Source organism: Armigeres subalbatus, chromosome 1 (genome assembly GCF_024139115.2).
Source record: "Armigeres subalbatus isolate Guangzhou_Male chromosome 1, GZ_Asu_2, whole genome shotgun sequence".
In the NCBI taxonomy this organism is placed as follows: domain Eukaryota; kingdom Metazoa; phylum Arthropoda; class Insecta; order Diptera; family Culicidae; genus Armigeres; species Armigeres subalbatus.
In genome coordinates this window covers 292,923,307-292,946,548 of record NC_085139.1, presented here as the reverse complement: position 1 = coordinate 292,946,548, position 23,242 = coordinate 292,923,307, and the positions used below count along the sequence as shown (strand labels likewise).

The window sequence follows — 23,242 nt, the reverse complement described above, 5'->3', positions numbered from 1 at the left end:
TGAATTTGTCGACGTAAGTAATAAGCCCCAAAAAACTCTTCACTTCAGCGCAATTCATAGGCTTTCTGAACTCCTTGATGGTAGTAACTTTTCCATCTTCAACTTGCCATCCCTGTGGTGTTAGGATGAAACCAATGAATTTAACTTCTTGGCTGCCAAAGACGCACTTATCGTCATTTAGTTTCACATTATGATTCGACAGCCTGGCGCGCACTTCAGCCAAATTTTTGTCGTGTTCCTCTTTTGTAAACCCGAATATCAAAACGTCGTCTAAGTAGTTCACACATCCCTCGCAGTCTCCAAGTACTTTTCTCTGAAGTGCTTCTTGGAACAAATCGGGCGCGTTGCACAGTCCGAATGGCAATCGGACATAACGGAACATACCGAACTCGGTAAAGAAATTGGTCAGGTGTCTTGACTCCTCGACTAGTTCGATATGAAAAAAAGCGTTCGATAAATCTATCGTCGAAAACCATGTAGCACCTTCCAGTTTAGCGAGGATTGAATCCGGATGTGGCCAACTTACGTCGTATTTCACTTCAATAAATTTGGTTCAGCGGATTTATTTTCCACGTCTTCTATTCACTGCAATCGCTCATAGAAAGAATCACATTTCAGCTTCTCATTATTATTTTTTTTTTTCGTCCCGGCAGTTCTTCCGGTCGGAACTGCGTTTCATCTTTGCGTTTGATCGTAATGTTTTGGAACGCTATAACGCTGTGTAACTATTGGTGTAACGCTTTACCTCGTATGCGTCTAAAATAACATTTGCACTGAGGAAATTATTTTTCAAAATGATACTCAATTTTGATTTCTTTTATTTACAAAATTTTAAGCATTAAAATTCAACTAATTTGTTTTATTTCAAATATACGTGTAGTAAGATCAACGTAAATTAAATTCTTGCTAATATCGCCTCACATCCTACAACTTGTATTTTTGTTTATTAGACAAGTCTTGTTTTCAACAAGTTTATGCTGTTTATGTTGGTTGTCATATTCGTTTGCGTTTAGACCTTTCTACTTAACGGCTTGCTTAACGGCAATAACTTATACGCATCAGTGTTTATCTTATCAAATATAAAACATATAAGCATAGCAAGCTGTTCCATTTGGAAAGGTCTATTGCTCAGTCAGTGCAATATTTTTTCAACCCGCTACTAGTTACTACAGTAAGAAGGAAAACATCCCCCATCTCCAGATATCTTCCGGAACCTTAACGTGTCGTGAACGTATTTGTGACGTGTGATTTTCCGTTTCGCTAACAATCATACGCACAAAGTCAGTTGCAACATCAACAGATGATGGCACAGCTTGTACAGAGGCAGCAACAGGCCGAGGAACAGCAGCAAAAGTTTCTTCGGAGCATTCCATCGTCCATAAAAGTGCAAGTACCACCCAACCCGGAACAGATCCTTGATTCTCTGGTCAGCAATATCAAGGAATTCCGATACGAGGCCGAAAGCAATTCCACTTTCGCAGCTTGGTACTCACGATACGACATTTTTGAAAAGGATGCTGCAAGGCTTTAATGACGAGGCAAAAGTTCGTTTGCTCATGCGCAAACTGGGCCTAGCGGAGCATGAAAGGTACGTGAGCTACATTCTTCCAAAATTTCCAAAGGAATTCACCTTTATGCAGACAGTAGACAAGCTGAAAAGTTTGTTCGGAGCGAAAGAATCGGTTATCAGCCGACGATACCGATGTCTGCAGATTGCGAAAAATCCTACCAAAGGATCATATGGCGTTCACCTGCATAGTGAACAAAGCTTGCGTCAAGTTCGAATTGGGGAAGCTTACAGAAGAGCAGTTCAAGTGCTTGGTCTACGTATGCGGCCTAAAGTCGGAGAATGACGTCGAGATCCGCACCCGTCTCCTCACTAAAATCGAGGACAACAACAACGTCACGTTGGAGCAGCCTGTTCAACCTCAAGCGCGATGATTGAATCTCCATCACCGTTCGGCCAAGTAAGCGGTGAGGAAATTTTGTGGTAAGAAAGGAGTCACCAAAGCGTTTTTCTGGTGCCGCCGCCAAGAAGTCAAGCTATCCGTGTTGGCTCTGCGGTGCATTGAACTATACTTGAGACTGCAGTTATAAAAACCACAAATGCTCGAACTGCGACCAATTTGGACACCGTGAAGGCTACTGTGACAGTTCCAAATCCCGAAAACCTGGAAACAAACGCAAGAATCAACAGATATCAACCAAGGTGGTGATCAGGGATTGAATCCTAAAGAGAATGAACAAGTCTCTCACTTATCATCTCTGTATACATATACGATACACGCTTAAAATCAATAACACAGAGATGTGTTTGCATCACAAAAAACGAACCTAATGTGGAACATCCCCTAGACGAGCGACAGTTACACAGGCACAAAAATGCCTCGTACGGTCGTGATAACGGTCCTTTTCAACATGTAAACGTTTGTACAGATTCCTTGTTTCATGAGGAACCAAATACTGTTGAAAATATTGAAATCCAAGCTTCAATAAAACCACACGAGCTATTTTTGTGCCTGTGTAACTATCGCTCATCTAGGGGATGTTCCGCATTAGGTCCGTTTTGTGTGATGCAAACACATCTCCTTGTTATTGATTTTAAGCGTGTATGTAGCATTCCGCGAGAGACTAATGCTGTCCAATGAGCAGCTCGAAGTAGCTCGGAGTTGTTCCCGTCCTGCTCGTTCTTTTTTGTCAACAAATGGGCAAGAGAGGGATGGGAAGAACTTCGAGCTACTTCGAGCTGCTCATTGGACAGCACTACTTTTTTCACAAGCTGTCATGATAGAAAAAGAGAACTGATTCGGGAGGCTACACCCCATGATAAATTTCTTTCTTCAAAGCTCCAAATGCGGGGAGCAATGGCTCTGATGATGCATTTCAACTTGTTTTACACAGCTGTGTAGTAACCAACACGAAATGAGCGAAAACAAAGCGAGAATCATAATTTTACTGTGAGGGATGCCTATCCGTTTTTGTTTTTTCGCACTTGTATACAAGTTTGATAAATTTGTTATCATGGCTTGTTACGATTCGGAACAGTTTTTGCCTCTCTTTTATCGTTGTTCGTTATCTATTGAGAGCGTTTTCTGCAAACCCTGGTGGTGATGGTTGACAAGTGTAGTGTGCAGCAGCGACGCAGATTCGTCTCCGTTGGTCTTCGGCTACAGCTCGACACTACTTCCGACGTCACTGTTATCAGCAGAAAATAGGAAGCCATGTCCTGTCGCCAGCAACAGTAAAAGCCAAGACTGCTTCAGGGTACATCTTGTCACTCGATGGGGAATTCGAGTGCAACGTTACAATCGGAGAAAATACGCGACGTGAACGAATACGTGTTACTGAGAACCAGTTGCATCTTCTCGGTGCCGATTTAGTCGATACTTTCAACCTCTGGTACGTTCCGATGGATACCTTCTGCTGCCAAGTGTCCGGGTCATCAAAGCAGATTTGACAAAACTCCTGAAATTCGCTAGTGTTAAATAAAATAATCATCAGCAAAATGCTGCGTTTGCATCCTCACGAATGATGGGAAGCGTAAATAAAGTAGAGGCCCAAACAAGCAGAGTGAGGAAGATCGAAGCAAAAACACAAGCGAGTGTGGCGTCGGGTGGAAGAGCCCTCATTAAGCCTCCGGAGCGACGCTTTGCATGTGATGAAAATCGTAGAGGCTGTTTTACGTGTGAGTTAGAGTGAGTGACGCACCGCAAGAAAAAGATGAACGTCAAACTCCCTTTTGTTTTACGATGCACAAGCTCGGTCTGGATGATGCTCATTGTTGTGAGTTTTGATGCAAATATCTGCTCCTCAAAAAAATTCTGACTCTTGCTCATTCTCCACTCGGCGAGGAGTTTATGGCAAGCCTGGTCTCGAGCAGCTTCATCGTGATCATCCTGGCATGCAGCGAATGAAGTCCATCGCAAGGAGCTATGTCTACTGGCCTAGTTTGGATGCTAACATCGTGAACTTCGTGAAGGCATGCCAACAATGTACATCAGTGGCCAAATCACCTCCACATTCTCCGCCGGTGCCGTGGCCAAGGTCAACAGTTCCGTGGCAGCGCGTCCACATTGACTACGCCGGTCAGATCGAAGGCGAGTCGTAGACTCGTTCTCGAAGTGGCCGTCAGCGTCAGCGACTCGGAATGACCTCGTCTACGCCAATCTCCATGGTCGTAACGGTTGGAAGTGGGTTGCCGGCAAAGTAGTTAAGAAAATTGACGACGTGATGTACAACGTGTGGGTTGTTAATAGGCGAATGCTGCGCTGCCATATCAATCAGCTCCGGAGTCGTCTTGATGCTGACACGACGCCAAAGCAATCCACTAGTCAAGCCTCTTCTCACCAGTATTCATTGCCGCTCGATATCCTGTTGGATGCTTGGAATCTTCCAAATGAATCTGCCGGCACTCTGGCACCGTCGCCTGTTCAGAGCGCATCTGCTCCAACTCCATCATCGGTGTCAGTCTCCAGTCCCTTGCCCAGTCCCATTGTCAACATCATCAGCAACGTCAACATCGACCGAATTCGAATCTGCTGTCGAAGTGGAACGAAGTGGAAGATGTTGCGTACAACCTTATCGCAGTGAACCATTCGGTACCTTGCACGCCACTGTGCTCTCACTAGGCAGCATCTGTCACTGTGTGATGCTAGAGATGCGCATAAATGATATTCTAATGTGGTTGTCGTTGAATTTGTTTTGTATATAGTTCAGTTTGTTTACGTCTCGTACATAAGTGGTTTTGTACCGTATTAACGTGTCGTGAAATATAGTTCTAATCGCTACGCGTTTCATTCCTCTGGAGTAGAGGATCATTATGAGAAAACCATCGGGTTTCACGGTATAAAACGCATAATTTTCAGATTTATAGATGCGATTCAGATCATTGACATGGGCCGAACTTTTCAAAAAAATCTTCGGATATTTTTGATTCCCTAAATCATTTAAATCCTTGATGTTCCCACATTTCCAATACCCTCTAGGTTATTTTATTGCTTTTGATTCTTAAAATATCTGCATTGTCCATGTTCAACTTTTGATAATACTTCAGATTGCTCAAATTAATACGGGGCCATCCACAAAGTACGTCACGCCTCTAGGGGGAGGGGGTTGGTTCAGAGCAACGTGACCAGTGTTGTAAAATGTCATTTGCATTCGTTTGTATATTTTTTCCAGAACTTGTTCTGAAGTTAGCTATCGGTTTCAGAGGTAGGGTAAATCACTACTTGGGCCTATGGACCCGGTTCCCGGCTCACTGCACAGAAAACTAATGATTTAAACTGTTTGGAAGTAGTAGGTTTATGGTTGATAATTTTTAAAAAGTCTCCCATTTATTTTTCACAATACTCAATATTTTTCTATCACTTGTTTTACTCCTAATTGATCCAATTGTAGAAAATAAAAATGTAGAATTAAAAATTTCACTCTCCGATGCCACACCACTGAGCCGGAGTGATTCTTTCCACTTTTACAAAACGGTATTACCAAATAAACACCTACCTGAAAATCGTCACAGTGCTCGATACAACCATTGCATGAAGCTGTTAATCACCATACCATAATTCTAAGCACCCGCACTTCAATTATTCTTATTTGTTCGTTTCACTAGAACTTATTTAAACATACTAGAATACATTTTAAAATGTATTCACAAACCGAACAAAAATTCACCTCGGCCCAAGAACTTCTAGCCGCACCGTGCTGCCAAAAGGCCAGGATTATAAAAATGATCCTTCATCGTTAATAGGAAAATTGTCTAATATGTTGACGTTATCATGTTATTTATAGTTCTCTCGATTTTAAAAGGTGAAATAAATATTGTTTTAAAGTATTTGGAAGAAATTTGGATGGGTTTATATATCTTCTCAACCAAATAAAAATGATTATGAATAATACCATCTGGCATCTTGTTGTCGTGGAACGTGCATATTTTTGTTTACATCGCATTTTCTACCGTCCCGAGAGAGAATGAGAGTAAAATGTTGAGAGATTGAGTGAAATTTTGCTTAGGCCGGGAACTGGTTTTTTTGTATGCCGGATTGGGAATCGCTATGACTGAAATGAGTGCTGCACCTCGTTAATTTAAATCAAATAAAAGCTTCTTTGAACGATATTTAGCACGAATAGCTATTTTTAAAGCAGAAGTGAACCCCAATGCAGTATTATACAGCCTACAAATTTCAGAAAAAGTTGCTTCCTGTCATAAATATCAATTAAATAATGCAGTCGTATGCATGTTAGGCCGGGAATGGGGTAAGAAACCCTATGTCGAACTTATAGCCCTTAAATGTGCCTACAACTTTGTCTAATAAGGCATTGCTGTAAATATGTAATCTGGGGCGTGGGAGGCAAAATGTCATTCAAATGACATTATGTCAAATGACACGTGACATTTTGGAAAGTTTTCACTCTCCAGCCTCAGATGTTATATTTAGAGCAATCTACCCTTGAACAAAAATATAGCCCTACTCAAGCGTTATGAGTACATCTAAAAATATGAAATAAATTTTTCTTCTGAAAAAAGTTATGAACAAATTATTCAAATGACATGCAGATGACATTTTACAAGCCTGAACGTGACTACCTATACAAAAATTTTAGAGGTTTGTTACCAAAAGCGTGTCGTAGGGGAGGAGGGGGGTTTGAAAATCGCCAATTTTTGCGTAACGTACTTATAAAACCCATTAGCGACCGAATCTGTGTGTTGATGATACGGGGCAAATTCTTCAATTACAGCCTAATCAACGTTTACGCACCGACAAACGATAAATCCGACGACGTGAAGGACACGTTTTATGAATGTCTTGATAAAGCCTATGGAGAGCATTGGCGTAGATAAGGGGGGGCCGGGGGGGGGCTGGCCCCCTCCAGACCTACTTGTGGCCCCCCCAGAAAATTTTGAAAAGTAATTCCAACTTAGTCAGTTTTTATTTCATTTACATATTTCCTACATATTTCTTAATTTTGATTATGAATTCTATAAACATATTTTTTGTTGCGTTATCACATCTATGACCATTTGTTAAGCAAAGCATCGAAATATTTAAGTTGGACCCCCGGGAACATTTTCTCGATTTTTAAGCTAAAATCAATGCCGCTTCTAATTCAGTTGCTAGCTTAAAATAATAAATTTGTTCTGCATTTGTTTGACTAGTATCCTGGTCGCAGAAACATAAAAACATAATTGTATTAACATATAAATATTTCTGTTCTATTAAACTACCATCCGCTTCAAAAAAGACTGAAGCAACTACATCAAAATGAGCACATGTACACAAATCCGGTCAAAGAAATTTCGAACGAACATCCATCCTAACGTTCGTAACTACAAAAACCCTACGTTATTCTGGAATTTGATTTATGACTCATGGAATTTATGACTCATAAAAAACACTTTAGGATTCCAAATTTGTGTTCATCGGTACTTAACTATTTCACCACATAGCATACATTTTGGAATTGCATGAATACTTATATTGATTATGACAAAATTTCGTGAAATTTATTCCACATCTAAAGAGTTTCAAAAATTTCAAGTCGAGATCTTTATGGATTGAGTAATCATGGAAATGCTTGAAAACTTTCAGAAATATACTCATATCGAATTTCATTTATAGATAATTCGAAGAAGATTCTTGAATCTTAGATTACACACTTATCCACATTTAGTAACATGGAGAAGACAAGTTGACACAGACACAGCGTTTTGAAGCAATCACAGCATCATTAGAAATCAATTGTATTATTCGCGATTTTTTTATGTTAGTTCTAGGACGAATGAGCGATAAACTTAGTCAAACAATTTCTATTGCAATCCATGCGCACAGTGCACAATGGGGAAATCCGATTTCAAAGGTGGAAAAAATTGATAACTTTCTCTACGAACAACTTACAGAAGAGAGCTTATTCGAAAGGGAATTTTGCAAAGAATTCAGTGAGTGCTGTTTCATGGACGTGGAACGCTTCGGTATGTAGTTATTGAGCTCATTTTGCCCTAATGCCCCATATATCACGAGTTTCCAAACTATTCGTCATTTTATCTTTAAGACGTTGTTCTAAAATTGTGTTTATCTCTTCACTGTGGATCCATAGAAGGGCACTAAATATATTTTGTTCGTAAAAGTTGCAAATTTAAGGGATTTTTGGGTCAAATAAGCATCAAAGTGCATTTTATGTGCAATTTTCATGTATTCTGTAAAAAAATAGTAATATTTACAGATAAGTGTTGATATTATTGTCCCAAAGTGTTGAACAGATATTGACAAATATTTGCTGAACGAAAATTAATGAAATAAATCGTTTCACAAATGTTTTATTTGGTTATTTGTTGAGTAAAAAACGATTTTTAAAAACTTTTGAATGGCACCGATGCCAAACATTTCCAAACCATACCCGATAGCACTACTAGACAAGAATACTCATATGTTATGAGTCTCGATGTGATCATAGATAGGAGGTGATGGGAGATACTCTTTTTTCTTACCTTTTTGCCCAAATTCCCCTATAAAATAATATAGCTCAATGATTTCGAGCAAGGAAATGATGTAGTAATGTTAATTTAGTCGATATTTTCCAATGATATAATGAAAATAACAAATAATCATATAATTCATTAAAAATATTGAATTATAGGGGATTTAGGGGTCATACAGCTCATTTAATGTAATTTTTTATTCAAAATAGGATAACATTTTTCACAGACGACACACATAGAAGATTAAGGGCTTATACGAAAGGGAGTTTTCCAAGAAATTCAGTGAGAAATGTTTTATAGGCGTGTGACATTTCTGTATGTAGTTATTAAGCTCGTTTTGCCCCAATGTCGCATACATCACAGTGTTTCATATTTTTCGTGCTTTTATCTTCCAAGTATTGTACTTAAGCTGTGTCCTCTTCTTCATTATAGATCCATACATAGCACTATACATATTTTATTGGTAAAAGTTGGAAATTTAAGGGATTTTAGGGTCAAATAAGTATAAAATTGCACTTTACGTGAACTTTTTTTGTATTCTGTAAAAAATAATAAAATTATTATTATTCTCCCAAAATGTTCTACAGATATTGATAAATGTTTGCGAAACAATAACTAATAAAGTTAGTGTCGCAAGTGTTTTGTTTTGTGATTTATTGGGTAAACACGATTTTTTAAATGCTTCTGAAAAGTGCCGATGCCAATCATTCCCAAACCATACCCGTTTGCACAACTAGATAAGAGTAAATATGTTAGTCGATGTGACAATAGATAGGAGTAAATAGGAAATATTCTTTTCTAATGACGTTTCACACAAATTCTCCTTATAAAATAATATAGCTCAATGATTCTGGGTTAAGAAATGATGGAGTAACATCGATGCTGTAGATTTCGCCAAAATAGAGCTACTTCAATACTTACATGTTTTTAAACCACCGTACATTAACCCTAAATGATCATTTGACGTAATATAGTGCAAATAATTTCTTGGGTATTAATATTTTTTACAGAATACATGAAAAGTTCACGTAAGGTGCAATTTAAAACTTATTTGAACCCAAAATCCCTTAAATTTCCAAGTTTTACCAATAAAATATATATAGTGCTATGTATGGATCTATAATGAAGAGGAGAACACATCTTAAGTACAATACTTGGAAGATAAAAGCACGAAAAATATGATACACTGTGATGTATGCGACATTGGGGCAAAACGAGCTTAATAACTACATACAGAAGTGTCTCACGTCTATAAAACATTTCTCACTGAATTTCTTGGAAAACTCCCTTTCGAATAAGCCCTTAATCTTCTATGTGTGTCGTCTGTGAAAAATGTTATCCTATTTTGAATAAAAAATTACATTAAATGAGCTGTATGACCCCTAAATCCCCTATAATTCAATATTTTTAATGAATTATATGATTATTTGTTATTTTCATTATATCATTGGAAAATATCGACTAAATTAACATTACTACATCATTTCCTTGCTCGAAATCATTGAGCTATATTATTTTATAGGGGAATTTGGGCAAAAAGGTAAGAAAAAAGAGTATCTCCCATCACCTCCTATCTATGATCACATCAAGACTCATAACATATGAGTATTCTTGTCTAGTAGTGCTATCGGGTATGGTTTGGAAATGTTTGGCATCGGTGCTATTCAAAAGTTTTCAAAAATCGTTTTTTACTCAACAAATAACCAAATAAAACATTTGTGAAACGATTTATTTCATTAATTTTCGTTCAACAAACATTTGTCAATATCTGTTCAACTCTTTGGGACAATAATTTCAACACTTATCTGTAAATATTACTATTTTTTACAGAATACATGAAAATTGCACATAAACTGCACTTTGATGCTTATTTGACCCCAAAATCCCTTAAATTTCCAACTTTTACCAACAAAATGCATTTAGTGCCCTTCTATGGATCCACAGTGAAGAGATAAACACAATTTTAGAACAATGTCTTAAAGATAAAATGACAAATAGTTTGGAAACTCGCGATATAAGGGCATTAGGGCAAAACGAGCTCAATAACTACATACCGAAGCGTTCCACGTCCATGAAACAGTACTCACTGAATTCTTTGCAAAATTCCCTTTCGAATAAGCTCTTGATCTCTTCTGTAAGTTGTTCGTAAAGAAAGTTATCAATTTTTTTCCACCTTTGAAATCGGATTTCCCCATTGTGCAGTGCTTTAAATCGCCTTTGAAAATTACATCCCACCAGCTGATGCCATGGCCCCCCCTAGGCCGAGACTCTAGTTACGCCTATGATAGAGAGTGCCCAAAGCATGACGTGAAAACTGTTATCGGAGACGCTAACGCTCAGGTCGGTAGAGAGGACTTTTTCCGTCCCATAATTGATAGGGACAGCCTTCACTCCGCTACCAATGTCAACGGCCTACGGCTAGTAAATTTCGCTGCTGCCAGAGGGATGGCCATCAGTAGCACATCAGGTATCAGGTATCAGAACGTCGGCTCCAGGGGCACGTTCACCTCAATTTGGGAGATTTGTGCCATCGCCTTCACAGCCTTTTTCATCACACACCTGACGGAAAAGGAAGTGAACAAAAAGGAAAGGAATGTGGATGGGAGAACAAAGGGAATGTTTGGAAAAGGGCCCTTGAAGAGGGCATACAACGCATAAGCGTACAAGAGCTTATAACTCCTTACCACAACGGGTCATGAACAACAAAATACTCTGAAGGTTCAGGTTTCTGAAGTCAATTTCACTAAGTAAGTGTTTACCAAATATTTGGAAGCGCAGTTGTGCATAGACTGGGCAGTTACATGTTAGATGATAAGAAATTCCATAATCGGATTCACAACTATCACAAACAGATGATTCAACGCGTTGAATATTTGCCATGTGATAGTTCAGTCGGCAGTGACCTGTCAAGGCCTTGATTAAGACACTGCAATTCTGTTTAGACAGATTAGCTAAATAGCTTGCTACTACCGGAGATGGCTCCTGGATGTACAATTTTGTTTGATGACATGAATCCAGACTACTCCAATGCCATTTGTGCTGAGTGACAGCCCAAGAGTTGATCAAAAGCTTCACCCAACACTTGGATATTGGAATAGCTGGCTCAGGACCAATAAAGTCATGCGATGCTCCATTACGAGTTAACTCATCAGCCAATTCGTTTCCAGCTATGGAAGAATGGCCAGGTACCCATATAAGGTGTAAAGTATTAACTGAATTCAGTTCCTCAATTTGAGTTCGACATGCGATTACTAACTTCGACCTTGAGTTGGCCGAGGCGAGAGCTTTAATAGCTGCTTGGCTATCTGAACAGAAGTATATTACTTTGCCCATAATGCGTTGCTGCAGTGCAGATTGCACTCCACACATGATGGCAAATATTTCCGCTTGAAAGACAGTGCAGTGTGTACCCAGTGAGTGTGACTGTTCCAATCTCAGCTCACGCGAATAGACGCCTGCACCTGCTCTACCTTCGAGGAGGGAGCCGTCAGTGTAGCAAACAATGCTGTCCGACATACTTCTCTCCAAATAGCCAGATGTCCACTCATCCCGCGAGGGGAATTGTGTTGAAAATGTCCTATAAGGAAAACTACTAACGTGTGTGAGATCACTTGGAGCAAGGAAAATTTTGTCCCAATTAACCATAAGCGGTAACAACGAAGTGTGTGTGGAACTGCGGTTTACAGGATTCTCTTCCATAAAACCGTGTACCCATAGTCGGTAAGTACAATAAAATGCTTCTTGTTTGAGATGTATGTGTAGTGGGGCCACGTCGAAGAAAACTTCGAGAGCAGCCGTGGGAGTTGAAGAGAACGCACCAGTCATTGCCATTAGGCACATCCTTTGAAGATGGCCTAATTTAGACTGAATTGTCCTCACTTCCCCCTTTTGCCACCACACAAGACATCCATAAGCCGAAATTGGTCGTACAACTGTTTTGTAAATCCATTTGATATATTTGGGTTTAAGACCCCAAGTTTTACCAAAGGTTCGTCGGCATTGGCCGAAAGCCATATACGCCTTTTTGATTCTGAACTCAATGTTAGGAGTCCAGGAAAGCTTTGAATCCAAAATTAGACCCACGTACTTTACTTGATCAGTTACATTGATTTCAGAACCAAAAAGATGTAATGGACGAATACCATTATGATTACGTTTTTCCGTGAAAAGAACAATAGATGTTTTATTCGGATTGACCGAAAGGCCATATTGGCGACACCAACTTTCAAATACCTGAAGAGCATTTTGCATCAGGTCGAATAAGGTAGTAATGCACAAACCCACTATCAATGAAAGATAGTCGTCGGCAAATCCATAGGTAGGAAAACCGCCATTATTGAGTAACCTCAATAGCGTATCTGCAACGAGATTCCACAAAAGTGGAGATAATACTCCCCCTTGAGGGCATCCGCAGACACTTAATTTCCTAATCGCTGCTTGACGTAATGTCGAGATGTCGGTTTTTAAGCATCTGGTGAATCCATTTGGTAATAATATTAGGTAGCCCATGCCAACGTGCGGCTTCCAATATTGCATCGAAAGACACGTTGTCGAAAGCACCTTCAATATCTAAGAAAGCACCCAAGCACGATTGCCTTTGAGCGAATGCTTTCTCGATATCGTACACAACCTTGTGTAGAAGAGTCACGGTGGACTTTCCAGATTGGTAAGCATGTTGACTAACATGAAGAGGCATGTTTGCCAAACAGTCATCACGAATGTGATGATCGATAATACGTTCTAAGCATTTCAGAAGAAATGAGGTCAGACTGATGGGTCTAAAACTCTTTGCTTCTTCATACGAAGCACGTCCTCCTTTTGGGATAAACTATACAGTGACATCCCGCCAGGATATGGGAATATACCCAGTAGCAAAACTGCATACTAAAAGCTTTTTCAAAACATGTTTGATATGCTCAAAACCTCTCTGAAGTAGAACGGAATAAATCCCATCCTCCCCTGGAGATTTGTAGGGAGCAAAACTGTTAAGTGCCCATTGAATCGATTCAGTAGTTATGATTCTACGTGCTTGAGCCCAAGACCCATAGCTACATGAAAAGACATCAGGATCATCCGAAGATGCTATATCGACACATCCAGGGAAGTGCGTATCAAATAAGTGCTCTTACGATTCTTCATCAGAAGAAGTGTAGTCGCCATTTGGCTTGCGAATTTCACCAACTTGGAAATCCTTGGATCTCGCAAGAATTTTATTCAATCGACTGACTTCACTCAAATTGGAAACATTTGCACAAAGGTTTTTCCAGCCGGATCGTTCAGCAGATCGTAGAGCCTTCTTGTAAGCTTTGCGAGCCAACTTGAAAGAATCCGTCCCTGCTGAATGGCGTCTGTTCCAACTCCTTCTGCACTGCTTCCTTAGCTTAGCCAAATCGGAATTCCACCAAGGGGTTCCTCTTGAGGTTTTTACAGAACGTAAAGGGCAAGCTTCTTCGAAAGCTTCCACGATGTGCAACGTTGTAGTATCAACTGCATCATCCAAGTCGGTAGGAGTTTCTATAGAAGGTAGATATCCATGAAATTTGGTAGAGAGCAACTCTGTGTAAAGATCCCAGTTTGTTGAACGAGGCATAAAGTTTGTTCGATAAAGGCGTTCTTGTTAGCAATCTTTTGGTCTTTCACGTTGCCACCTTCTATAATATTTGCAGCACGAGTCTCCAGTTCTTCAACGAATGATCTTTCATTATGGCATCTTCCAGTTGGCGTGTGTTGCACCGTCGTCCAATTCTCTTCTTATGCCGACAATTCCGCACAATATTCAGGTATCAGACGTAATATCAGCACTTCATTTATTCCGTATACCAAGAAGGCTCCGTTTCCATTTTTCTATGACGCAGATGTAATCGATTTGATTATCGGTAATGCGCTCACGGGAGACCCCCAGAACTCTGCGAAAAGCTCTACTTTTTTGTTCATTTATCCGCTTATTGTCGGATCCGATTTTCGCATTAAATCACCCATACAGAACTTGCTATCACCCTTCGGAATTCTAAATACGACGACATTGAGTAGGCTGTTGAAGTTCTCTTTGTCTTGCAGTACGGCATCATCGGTTGGCGCATCATTGGATTCTAATAAAGTTTCGGACCCGTGCTTTAACGATTATAACAACGATTATTCTTTCATTTATTGGTTCCCCTTCATGAACGCAGAGTGTGCCTGAGCGCTCAAAAGTAAACCAGCTTCACGATGCCATGGTTTTGGCCTCAATCCGGGACCATCAAGAAAATTCGTGATTTAAAACCATTTCCTGACACTATTTAAAATCATGTCTGTTTCGTCAAATTCGATAGACAAAATCAGAGCATATTTTAAAATAAATTTTATCGAAAAGGTTAAGCATATTATTTTTACTATTGATGTTCTACTGAGAAAATTTAAAATTTCGAATGTATACTTACAATTTGCTCAACCGTTTCTTCTATAGAATCGCGCCCAACGGAAGTTTGAGAACCACTATCCTAGATCAATTGAAAATAGTCAGCCAATTGTGTGGAATTTTTCAAATTGTAGAACAGCTATAGCGAAAACCCACCAGAATAGACGTACAGAGTTGCCCATTAGCACCGAGGACGAGAGACAACAGAAACCCAAAGCTATTACCCAAAAAAAAACCGTGCACCGGAATAACCTTTGATCATTGAAGCACCTGAAACCCTGTGATGCAACGATATTTATGCTGATGACAAATTCAAGCAGACCAACAACAATGAATATTCATTGTTCAATAATCACTTTTTTGACGTGAGATACAAAAACATAGCAGAAAAACCTAGCAGGCACAATATAAATGAGAATTCGTAAGCATACACATGCCCCCTTTTCATGAGAAAAATAAGCTGATCAGACGTATGAAATGTTTTAGAAAGGTGATATCCATTATAACCTTGAATTTTGAAACGGAGATTTTTTATTAAAGTCAAACCATTTCTGGTATAAAATAGTTTGATGAAGCCAAATCTCTATTTAAAAATTCAATTAAGATTCAATTAACAAAAAAATCCCATAGTTTTGTCAAAAATGTTACAGAAATTTCACAGACAAACAAACGTAGCACATAGAGAAAATATTTTGTTCCAGAACAGTACATAATTTGGATTTAATGAAAGATAAGAGTATTGGCAAGATATTGTAGACATGCGAAAGGAACCTCAGCGACTATTTTCCTCTTTAGTTTTCCATCTCTATTTGTTTAGTACCGGAAATAGCTCGAGTGTTACGTCCGTTTGTCAGTAATGAAGAGACACCATAAACATGTGAAATAATGAACCTATCGATAAATATCTTCATTAAAATTTTCACCAACCTGTATCAGCGGCGAGTTGATATCCTGAACCTGTGTGCTGCTGGCCTGTGGTCGCAGGGCCGATGCTGCGTTCGATGTGGTGGTGCTAAAAATACACGAAAAACGAAAAATAGAAAAACAAACTCCGGATTAGATTAAGGTAAATGCGGTGAAAAACATTCTGGGTCGCATGGTCGTGGCATGACGCTGAACTCCACCAAGCAGCGATCGATTTGGCCCGGCTGTCAGCGCCATGCAACTTGCGACGACGACTCAAGGCTAAATATTTGTAAAATAAAATACTGAATAATAATGTGCTCTAGAGCACGAGGAGAGATGAATATGATTACGATGGAAAACTGTGTGTTGGGCGTGTTCGTGATTTCGTGGGAGTTAGTTCAGAAATTGTTGATTAGCAAACGAGCAATAAGTTCATTGTTTGGCCAACGGCCAAAAAATCGTTACGAATGCACTAAGTGAAGCCATGTGATGAGTAATGAATGTGGAAGAGTAAACACAGTCGTGGTTGTTCCGATCACTTGACAGATGCGATGAGTGTTAGATCAAGTTGGGGGGTGCTTCTTCATTTGAATCATATCGTCCCGAAACAGAATGGTGAAAATATGACCGACGAAACGATATGAAGAAAAACTTTCGGCTGTGGAATTTTGATGCAACCGGCAACGACGACGGAGGACTATAAATAAATAACAGCGCAACGGAATGGGAGTCAAATAAAGAGAAACAAACCACCGTCGAAACGATTCATGTCGGGGAAAATGACCACAAGTTGGAAAAATCTCGACTGAGTGAAATTTCAGAAACAATCTTGAAAACGGATCGTGTGGGTGATTCAATCGCCTCTATCGCCAATTAAAAATGTTTACGAGCCACCGTGATGAGGTAAACGCTTTAAAAATGTCACGATATTCTGCATCTAATTGCTTCTTTAGCATAATGGATAACACGCAAAGATGCTATCACAAAATCTTGATCACTTATGGTGAAATTGAATCATCAGATTTCAACCGTCGTACAGCTCGGTAGACCAACGGAATCGGGTCGCGTGCAGCCAATTATTTCGTTCAGCCCTGCTGGCGCGACAAGAGGTCATTAGCTCGCTCTCTCTAACGTGTCCTCCTATCCCACCCGTACTGGCTGCGGCCTGTCTGCAACAGCCACTCAAACGAAATTGGGTCAGTCAACCAAACCGGCACCATTACCTTACATGTGTTATTTTTACGCCGCGCCGTCAAACTGACGAAATAAAGAGCGGAGCGTAAAACAAGTGTGGAAAATTGGACCAGCAATCATCATCCGGCTACTAGATTGGATACCCACCACGTGGGCGCCTGTACAAGGCAAACGGATTCGGATTAACATCAAGCGGAAAGCGTATAGAAGAAGGAAGTGAAGCGTTTTCTCGACCCGTAAATCACAATCGTAGTAGGTTCGTATTTCTTTTGTCCGATACAGTGGTGGCGAAACGATAAGAAACACCTGTAACCGGCGATATATCCAACGCGTTCAGATAATTATCACCAAGCTTCATAATAAACGCCTAGAACATTCGAATTCTCACATATAGGGTAAATCACTACTTGGGCCTATGGACCCGATTCCCGGCTCACTACACAGAAAACTAATGATTTATACTGTTTGGAAGCCGTAGATTTATGATTGATATTTTTTAAAAAGTCTCCCATTTATTTTTCACAATATTCAATATCTTTCAATCACTTGTTTTACTCCTAATTGATCCAATTGTAGAAAATAAAAATGTAGATTTCAAAATCTCACTCTCCGATGCCACACCACTGAGCCGGAGTGATTCTTTCCACTTTTACAAAACGGTATCATCAAATAAACACCTACCTGAAAATCGTCCTAGTGCTCGATACAATCATTGCCTCAAGCTTTTAATCACCACACCATAATGCTCCACACACGCACTTCAATCTAATCACTAGAACGTATCACTAGAACTTATATAAACATAATCAGAATACATTTAAAAATGTATTCTCAAACCGAACAAAAAATCACCTCGGCCCAAAAACTTCTAGCCGCACCGTGCTGCCAAAAGGCCAGGAGAATGAAAATGATCCTTCATCGTTGATAGGAAAACTGTTTAATATGTTGACGCTATCATGTTATTTATAATTTTCTCGATTTCAAAAGGTGAAAAAATATTGTTTTTAAGTATTTGGAAAAAATTGGATGAGTAAATATATCTTCTCAACCAAATAAAAATGATTATGAATAATACCATCTGGCATCTTGTTGTCGTGGAACGTGCATATTTTTGTTTACGTCGCATTTTCTACCGTCCTGAGAGAAAAAGAGAGAAATGTTGAGAGATTGAGTGAAATTTTGCTTAGGCCGGGAACTGGTTTTTGTGATATGCCGAATGGAAATCGCTATGACTGAAATGAGTGCTGCACCTCGTTAATTTAAATCAAATAAAAGCTTTCTTGAACGATATTTAGCACGAATAGCTATTTTTTAAGCAGAAGTGAACCTCAATGCAGTATTATACAGCCCACAAAATTCAGGAAAAGTTGCTTCCTGTCATAAATATCAATTGAATAATGCAGTCGTACGCATGTTAGGCCGGGAATGGGGTAAGAAACCCTACATGGTAGAACAAGGCCAGCATTGACACGTTCTCACAAACATTTAGAGAGATTATAACTTTAAGTGCAACATTTGTCACAGTCACGAAACGGTTCCTTTAGTACTTTAAATAATCGGAAACATACTGATACTTAGTCTTCTTGGAATTGATAAAAAGGCAGAAATCTTACCAGATAAACAAAACTAAATATAGCATCGCAACGATGAGTGATCGATTTATTCTGGAAAAAAGTCCAAATACTTCGCTGGCTTCACAATCAACATTTGACACCTTATCTTGGACTTTTTACAAGTAAAACATAATCAATTTCTCTGACGGAGTTGAGTTGGGGCACGTGACCCATCAAATCGATTATTTATCTGCAATTTAACTATATACGCCAAAATTGTCCTGAAGAAAACATTTATTTTTAGAATTTTGATAATTCCTAGAGAAACTTCCAATGCATTTTTTGGAGTTATTTTCGAAAGTATTCAAGAAGAAATCCTAGGAATACCTTTGCTACATTCAATCGGTATTTCTCTGGGAATCCCATTGAAAATTTTAGCATAAATTCCTGACGAAATCCTTTGCCAAATCTATCCAAATCTATCTTTCAGGCTTTCCTTTAGAATTTAATCTGGAATTTTTCCAGGAATTTATTCGAAAGTTTCTTCTAAATACCCTGCAGAATTGTTTTCCACAGGCCTTCGTTAATTCATTCAGCAATTCCTTCGGAATTTCCTTTTTTTAACCATACACAAATCATGTTAAATTTAACTGGATGATTTTTTTCCTGAAATTTATTAACCAATGAAACAGGCAATCCTAAAGGAATTTTCGGAAGGATTTTGAACGGAAATATTAAAAATATTAAAGTTTGATTCGAAATGATTTGTAATAGATTTTATTAATGAAGAGATTTTTGAGAGAATTTCTAAATAAATATGAGGAGTTGCTAATCAAATTTTTCGAAGGAATGTCCGAAGGTATTCCTGAATGAAGTTCTGAATAAATTCTTAAGTGAAATTTCGAAAGAATTCCAAGAATTTCTTCCTAGAGTTGAATTAGTGGTATTTGTTTGACAAAACCTGAAATATTTGCTGATGCAATTCCTTTAAAAATCAATTTCCGCAGGAATTTCAAATGCAATTTTGAAAGAAATTCATAAAAAAATAATAAGAGGAATTCTCCTGAAAGTCTTCCGTAGGATTTCCAAACAAATTTCTAATGGAATTTACAAAAGAACTGCTGAAGAAATTCCTAAAAGAATTTGTAAATGAGTTCTCGAAGGAATCCCTAGAAAAATTTCCAAAGGAATTTTCGAGGATATTTCGAAAGGCATTTCCGAAAACAAATTGAAAAAAAGGTATTCCGGAAATAAATTGGATGTCCTCATAATATTCCTTCGAAAATATAAAGATTGGAATAATAAGAAAATTTTGGAAGTCTTTCCGAATTTCCTTTACGAACTCTTTTCGGAATATCTTTTAAGAATTCTGCCAGTACTTTCTCAAGAAATCTCTTCGGAAACTCTAAAAAGGATTTCTTGGAATTGCTTCGAAAATTTCCGTCAAGAATTTTTCAGATTTACAGGAATTCTTTAGGTAATTTCTTCGATCGGAATTCTTCAATGAATTTATTCGGGAATTCTTTTGAAAATCCGAACAGTAGTTAGATAAAACACGGTTTTGAATCTAGAATTAAGACTTCACGTCAAAAAGAAAAATCCATAAATACCGGGATTGAAGTCGATCCATCATCATACTTTTCCTGATATTCTCTAAAATTCCTTAGGAATTTACTTCAGGAGTTGCTTCAGAAATATCTCCAGTTTTCATCCAGGTGATATTTGAAGATGATGATGATGATGATGATGGTCCCACCACATACCACTACAAAGGTTTGAGCTGGACGAATTATCTTTAAGATAATTAATTAGGATCAATTTACTCAGATTTTCAAACAAATAAAAAACGATCCGATTATTTCTTCAGATATAAACTTGTATGCAGCTTTCCATTACTAATGCAGAAAAAAAAACATAAATTTAAAAATTAACTGCTGATATCAAATTTGAACTTTTGCAAGCATCAGTAGTGATACATTGAGCTCTACAAAAGACAATACCTGTGATACCTCTCGCACAGATTTCATAAGTTTCACCAAAGCCATATTCATGTAATTTTAAAAGACCGCAATCTACAGCTCGTAAGCATCATACTTTTCTACGAAGTTTGAACATCACAAAGTCCAAGACTTATGGTACCTCTTCGTCGATATCAAAAGTTCTGAGTTCAGTCGCGAGTTAAATAATCTACCAGATGACTTACTACTTACTGGGGCCCTCCTTAGCCGTGCGGTAAGACGCGCGGCTACAAAGCAAAACCATGCTGAGGGTGGTTGGGTTCGATTCCCGGTGCCGGTCTAGGCAATTTTCGGATTGGAAATTGTCTCGACTTCCCTGGGCATAAAAGTATCTTCGTGTTAGCCTCATGATATACGAATGCAAAAATGGTAACCTGGCTTAGGAACCTCGCAGTTAATAACTGTGGAAGTGCTTAATGAACACTAAGCTGCGAGGCGGCTCTGTCCCAGTGTGGGAATGTAATGCCAATAAGGAGAAGAAGAAGAAGAAGAAGAAGACTTACTACTAACCTAAAGAATCCTTCAAACAGTTCAAAACTTGCACAATCTTCTTCTATCTTCTTCTTCTATATACATAAAAATGAATTTCTGTCTGTCTGACCCTTATAGACTCGGAAACTACTGAACCGATCGGCGTGAAAGTTTGTATGCAGAAATTTTTTGGGCCGGGGAAGGTTCTTAAGATGGTTCGAGACCCCTCCCCGCTTTGGAAAGGGGGGCTCCGATACAAATGAAACACCAATTTCTTCATAACTCGAGATCTAATCAGAGAAATTTCAATCAATTTTAGGGGAAACGAAGTTCGTCGGGTCTGCTAGTTGTAAATAAATGTGAAATATCATCTATATAGGAGTAATGACGGCTTTGGCAGGTTTTGTTCTATTATTGGCAAGGGGGTTTTTTATGACTGATTATGCTCAAATTTGGCCCAAACATTCTTTGCATATCAAAGAATATTGTGGCCAAATTTCATAAAATTCGGTCGACGAAAACCCCCTGCCAATAATAGACCAAAACCTGCCAAAGCCGTCTGTTCCCCTATCTGTAATTCGCGCGCGAGGCTCAAACTTTTGTGAACTACACAAAAAAGTAAAATTGAAATTACGTCAACTATAAAAAAAATCCATCATCATCATCAAGGCGAACTAATAGATCATTAAAGGTAAATAAAATTGTTCATACAAAAATATCCGTTTAAAAACAACTTTGTCAAGATACAAAATTAGTCAATAATAAAAAGTTGATCGAGTAGCTGTTCAAAAGGCAGCTTGAATTTATCCAAAAGTTCGTTCGGAAAGCCCTCCACACATTTTTTCGTCATTCAGAAGTTCTTTCAGGTATACCATCAAAAGATCCTTCATGAATTCCATCGTAAATTTCTCTAAGTAATACATCGGAGATTCCTCCAGTGAGTCATTAAAAAATTCCTCAAGGAGTTTCTTCAAAAATCTTTCGCAAATAAATCTAGAAATATCTCCAGAAATTCCTTTATTAATTCTTTCGAAAATTATCTAAAATTCTTTTGGAAGCTTCACCGAAATTTTCTTCAGGAATTCCTTTAGCAAATTCTCAGATATTTAGAAATTCTTCCATGTGTTCTATTCCTTCAATTCTCGTAATTTTGCCGAAATTCTTTTCAGGATTTTCCGAACCAATTTCTCAAAGAACTTCCGAAATTTTTGAATTTTTTTGTACATTCCTCCAAGAATTCCTTCGGAGTTTTCTGCAGGGATTATTTTGGCAAAGTATCAGGAAGGAAAGGATAGTAATATATAAGGAAACTATAAGGGAAACCTTTAAAAAAATCCTTAAGGAATACTTGCGTATTGAGAGCTTCTTCGAAATGTCCTTAACGAATTATTTAAAGAATTTCTTAGTCGGAATTCCTACGGGAAATTCATCGGCAATACCTACGAAAATTGGATCAGGTAAACCTTCGAAAATTTCTTTTGGAAATTGCTCTAGAAATTCCTGCGTAAAATGGTTTAGAAACTGCCTTGAACTCTTTTAAGAAATACCTTCTGCAATTACTTCAGGAATTTCTCAAAAAAATTCTTCCAATAATTCCTTGAGAAATCTCTTCGGAATTTCGTTAGAACATCATCCAAGAATTTGATTAGTCTCAAACCTTCGGATATTCTTTGATTTTTTTTGGGAAATCACTTCAGAAATTTATTCCGAAATTATTATAAGAATAATTTGGAAATTACTGTCAGAGTTCTTTCGGAAATTTCATCTCGAAATTCCTTTAAAATTTCCGTTAGAAACTCGTTCCGAAAATTTCTTTAGTATTTCCTATTTCGTACTATAATAAATTTCTTGAAAAAATTTTCCAACAAATTTTCCGGAATAATAACTGCAGGAATTTCGGAAGAAATTCCGTGCGGCTTCACTAAAAGGATTTCCGAAGAACTTCCTGGAGTAAGTTTCTAATTAATTTCCAGAGAATTTTCAGAAAGAGTTCCAGGAAGAATTCCTGGCCAAATTTTCTTAATAATTCCTGGAGGAGTTCTCAAAAAAATTTCTGAAGGATTTCCTAAAAAAAATCTTTGGAAATTCCTTTAGGAGGGAATTGATTCTCCGGGAGATGAGAATAAAAATGAGTTTACATTGAGGCAATATAACTCACGAACGAATATACCAATTGGCAATATTTTCTCACTAATCGATTCGTCTTGAGATCAGTTGTGTTTTTATA

At 38.3% G+C, this 23,242-nt stretch overlaps 1 protein-coding gene across 4 annotated transcripts in view; it reads right to left on the bottom strand.

The window, feature by feature from the left end:
- The window catches only part of LOC134207732 (heat shock protein beta-1), a 68,059-nt gene that overhangs the window by 8,229 nt on the left and 36,588 nt on the right, over positions 1-23,242 (bottom strand). For 2 of the 4 annotated variants that reach the window (XM_062683582.1, XM_062683584.1), the window contains 2 exons: positions 15,801-15,885; positions 14,896-14,955 (listed from right to left, as the gene is read on the bottom strand). In XM_062683582.1, coding sequence (XP_062539566.1) covers positions 14,896-14,955; positions 15,801-15,885 — 145 coding nt within the window. The remainder of the gene's footprint in view (positions 1-14,895; positions 14,956-15,800; positions 15,886-23,242) is intronic. The other 2 variants (XM_062683585.1, XM_062683586.1) reach the window with 1 other exon arrangement.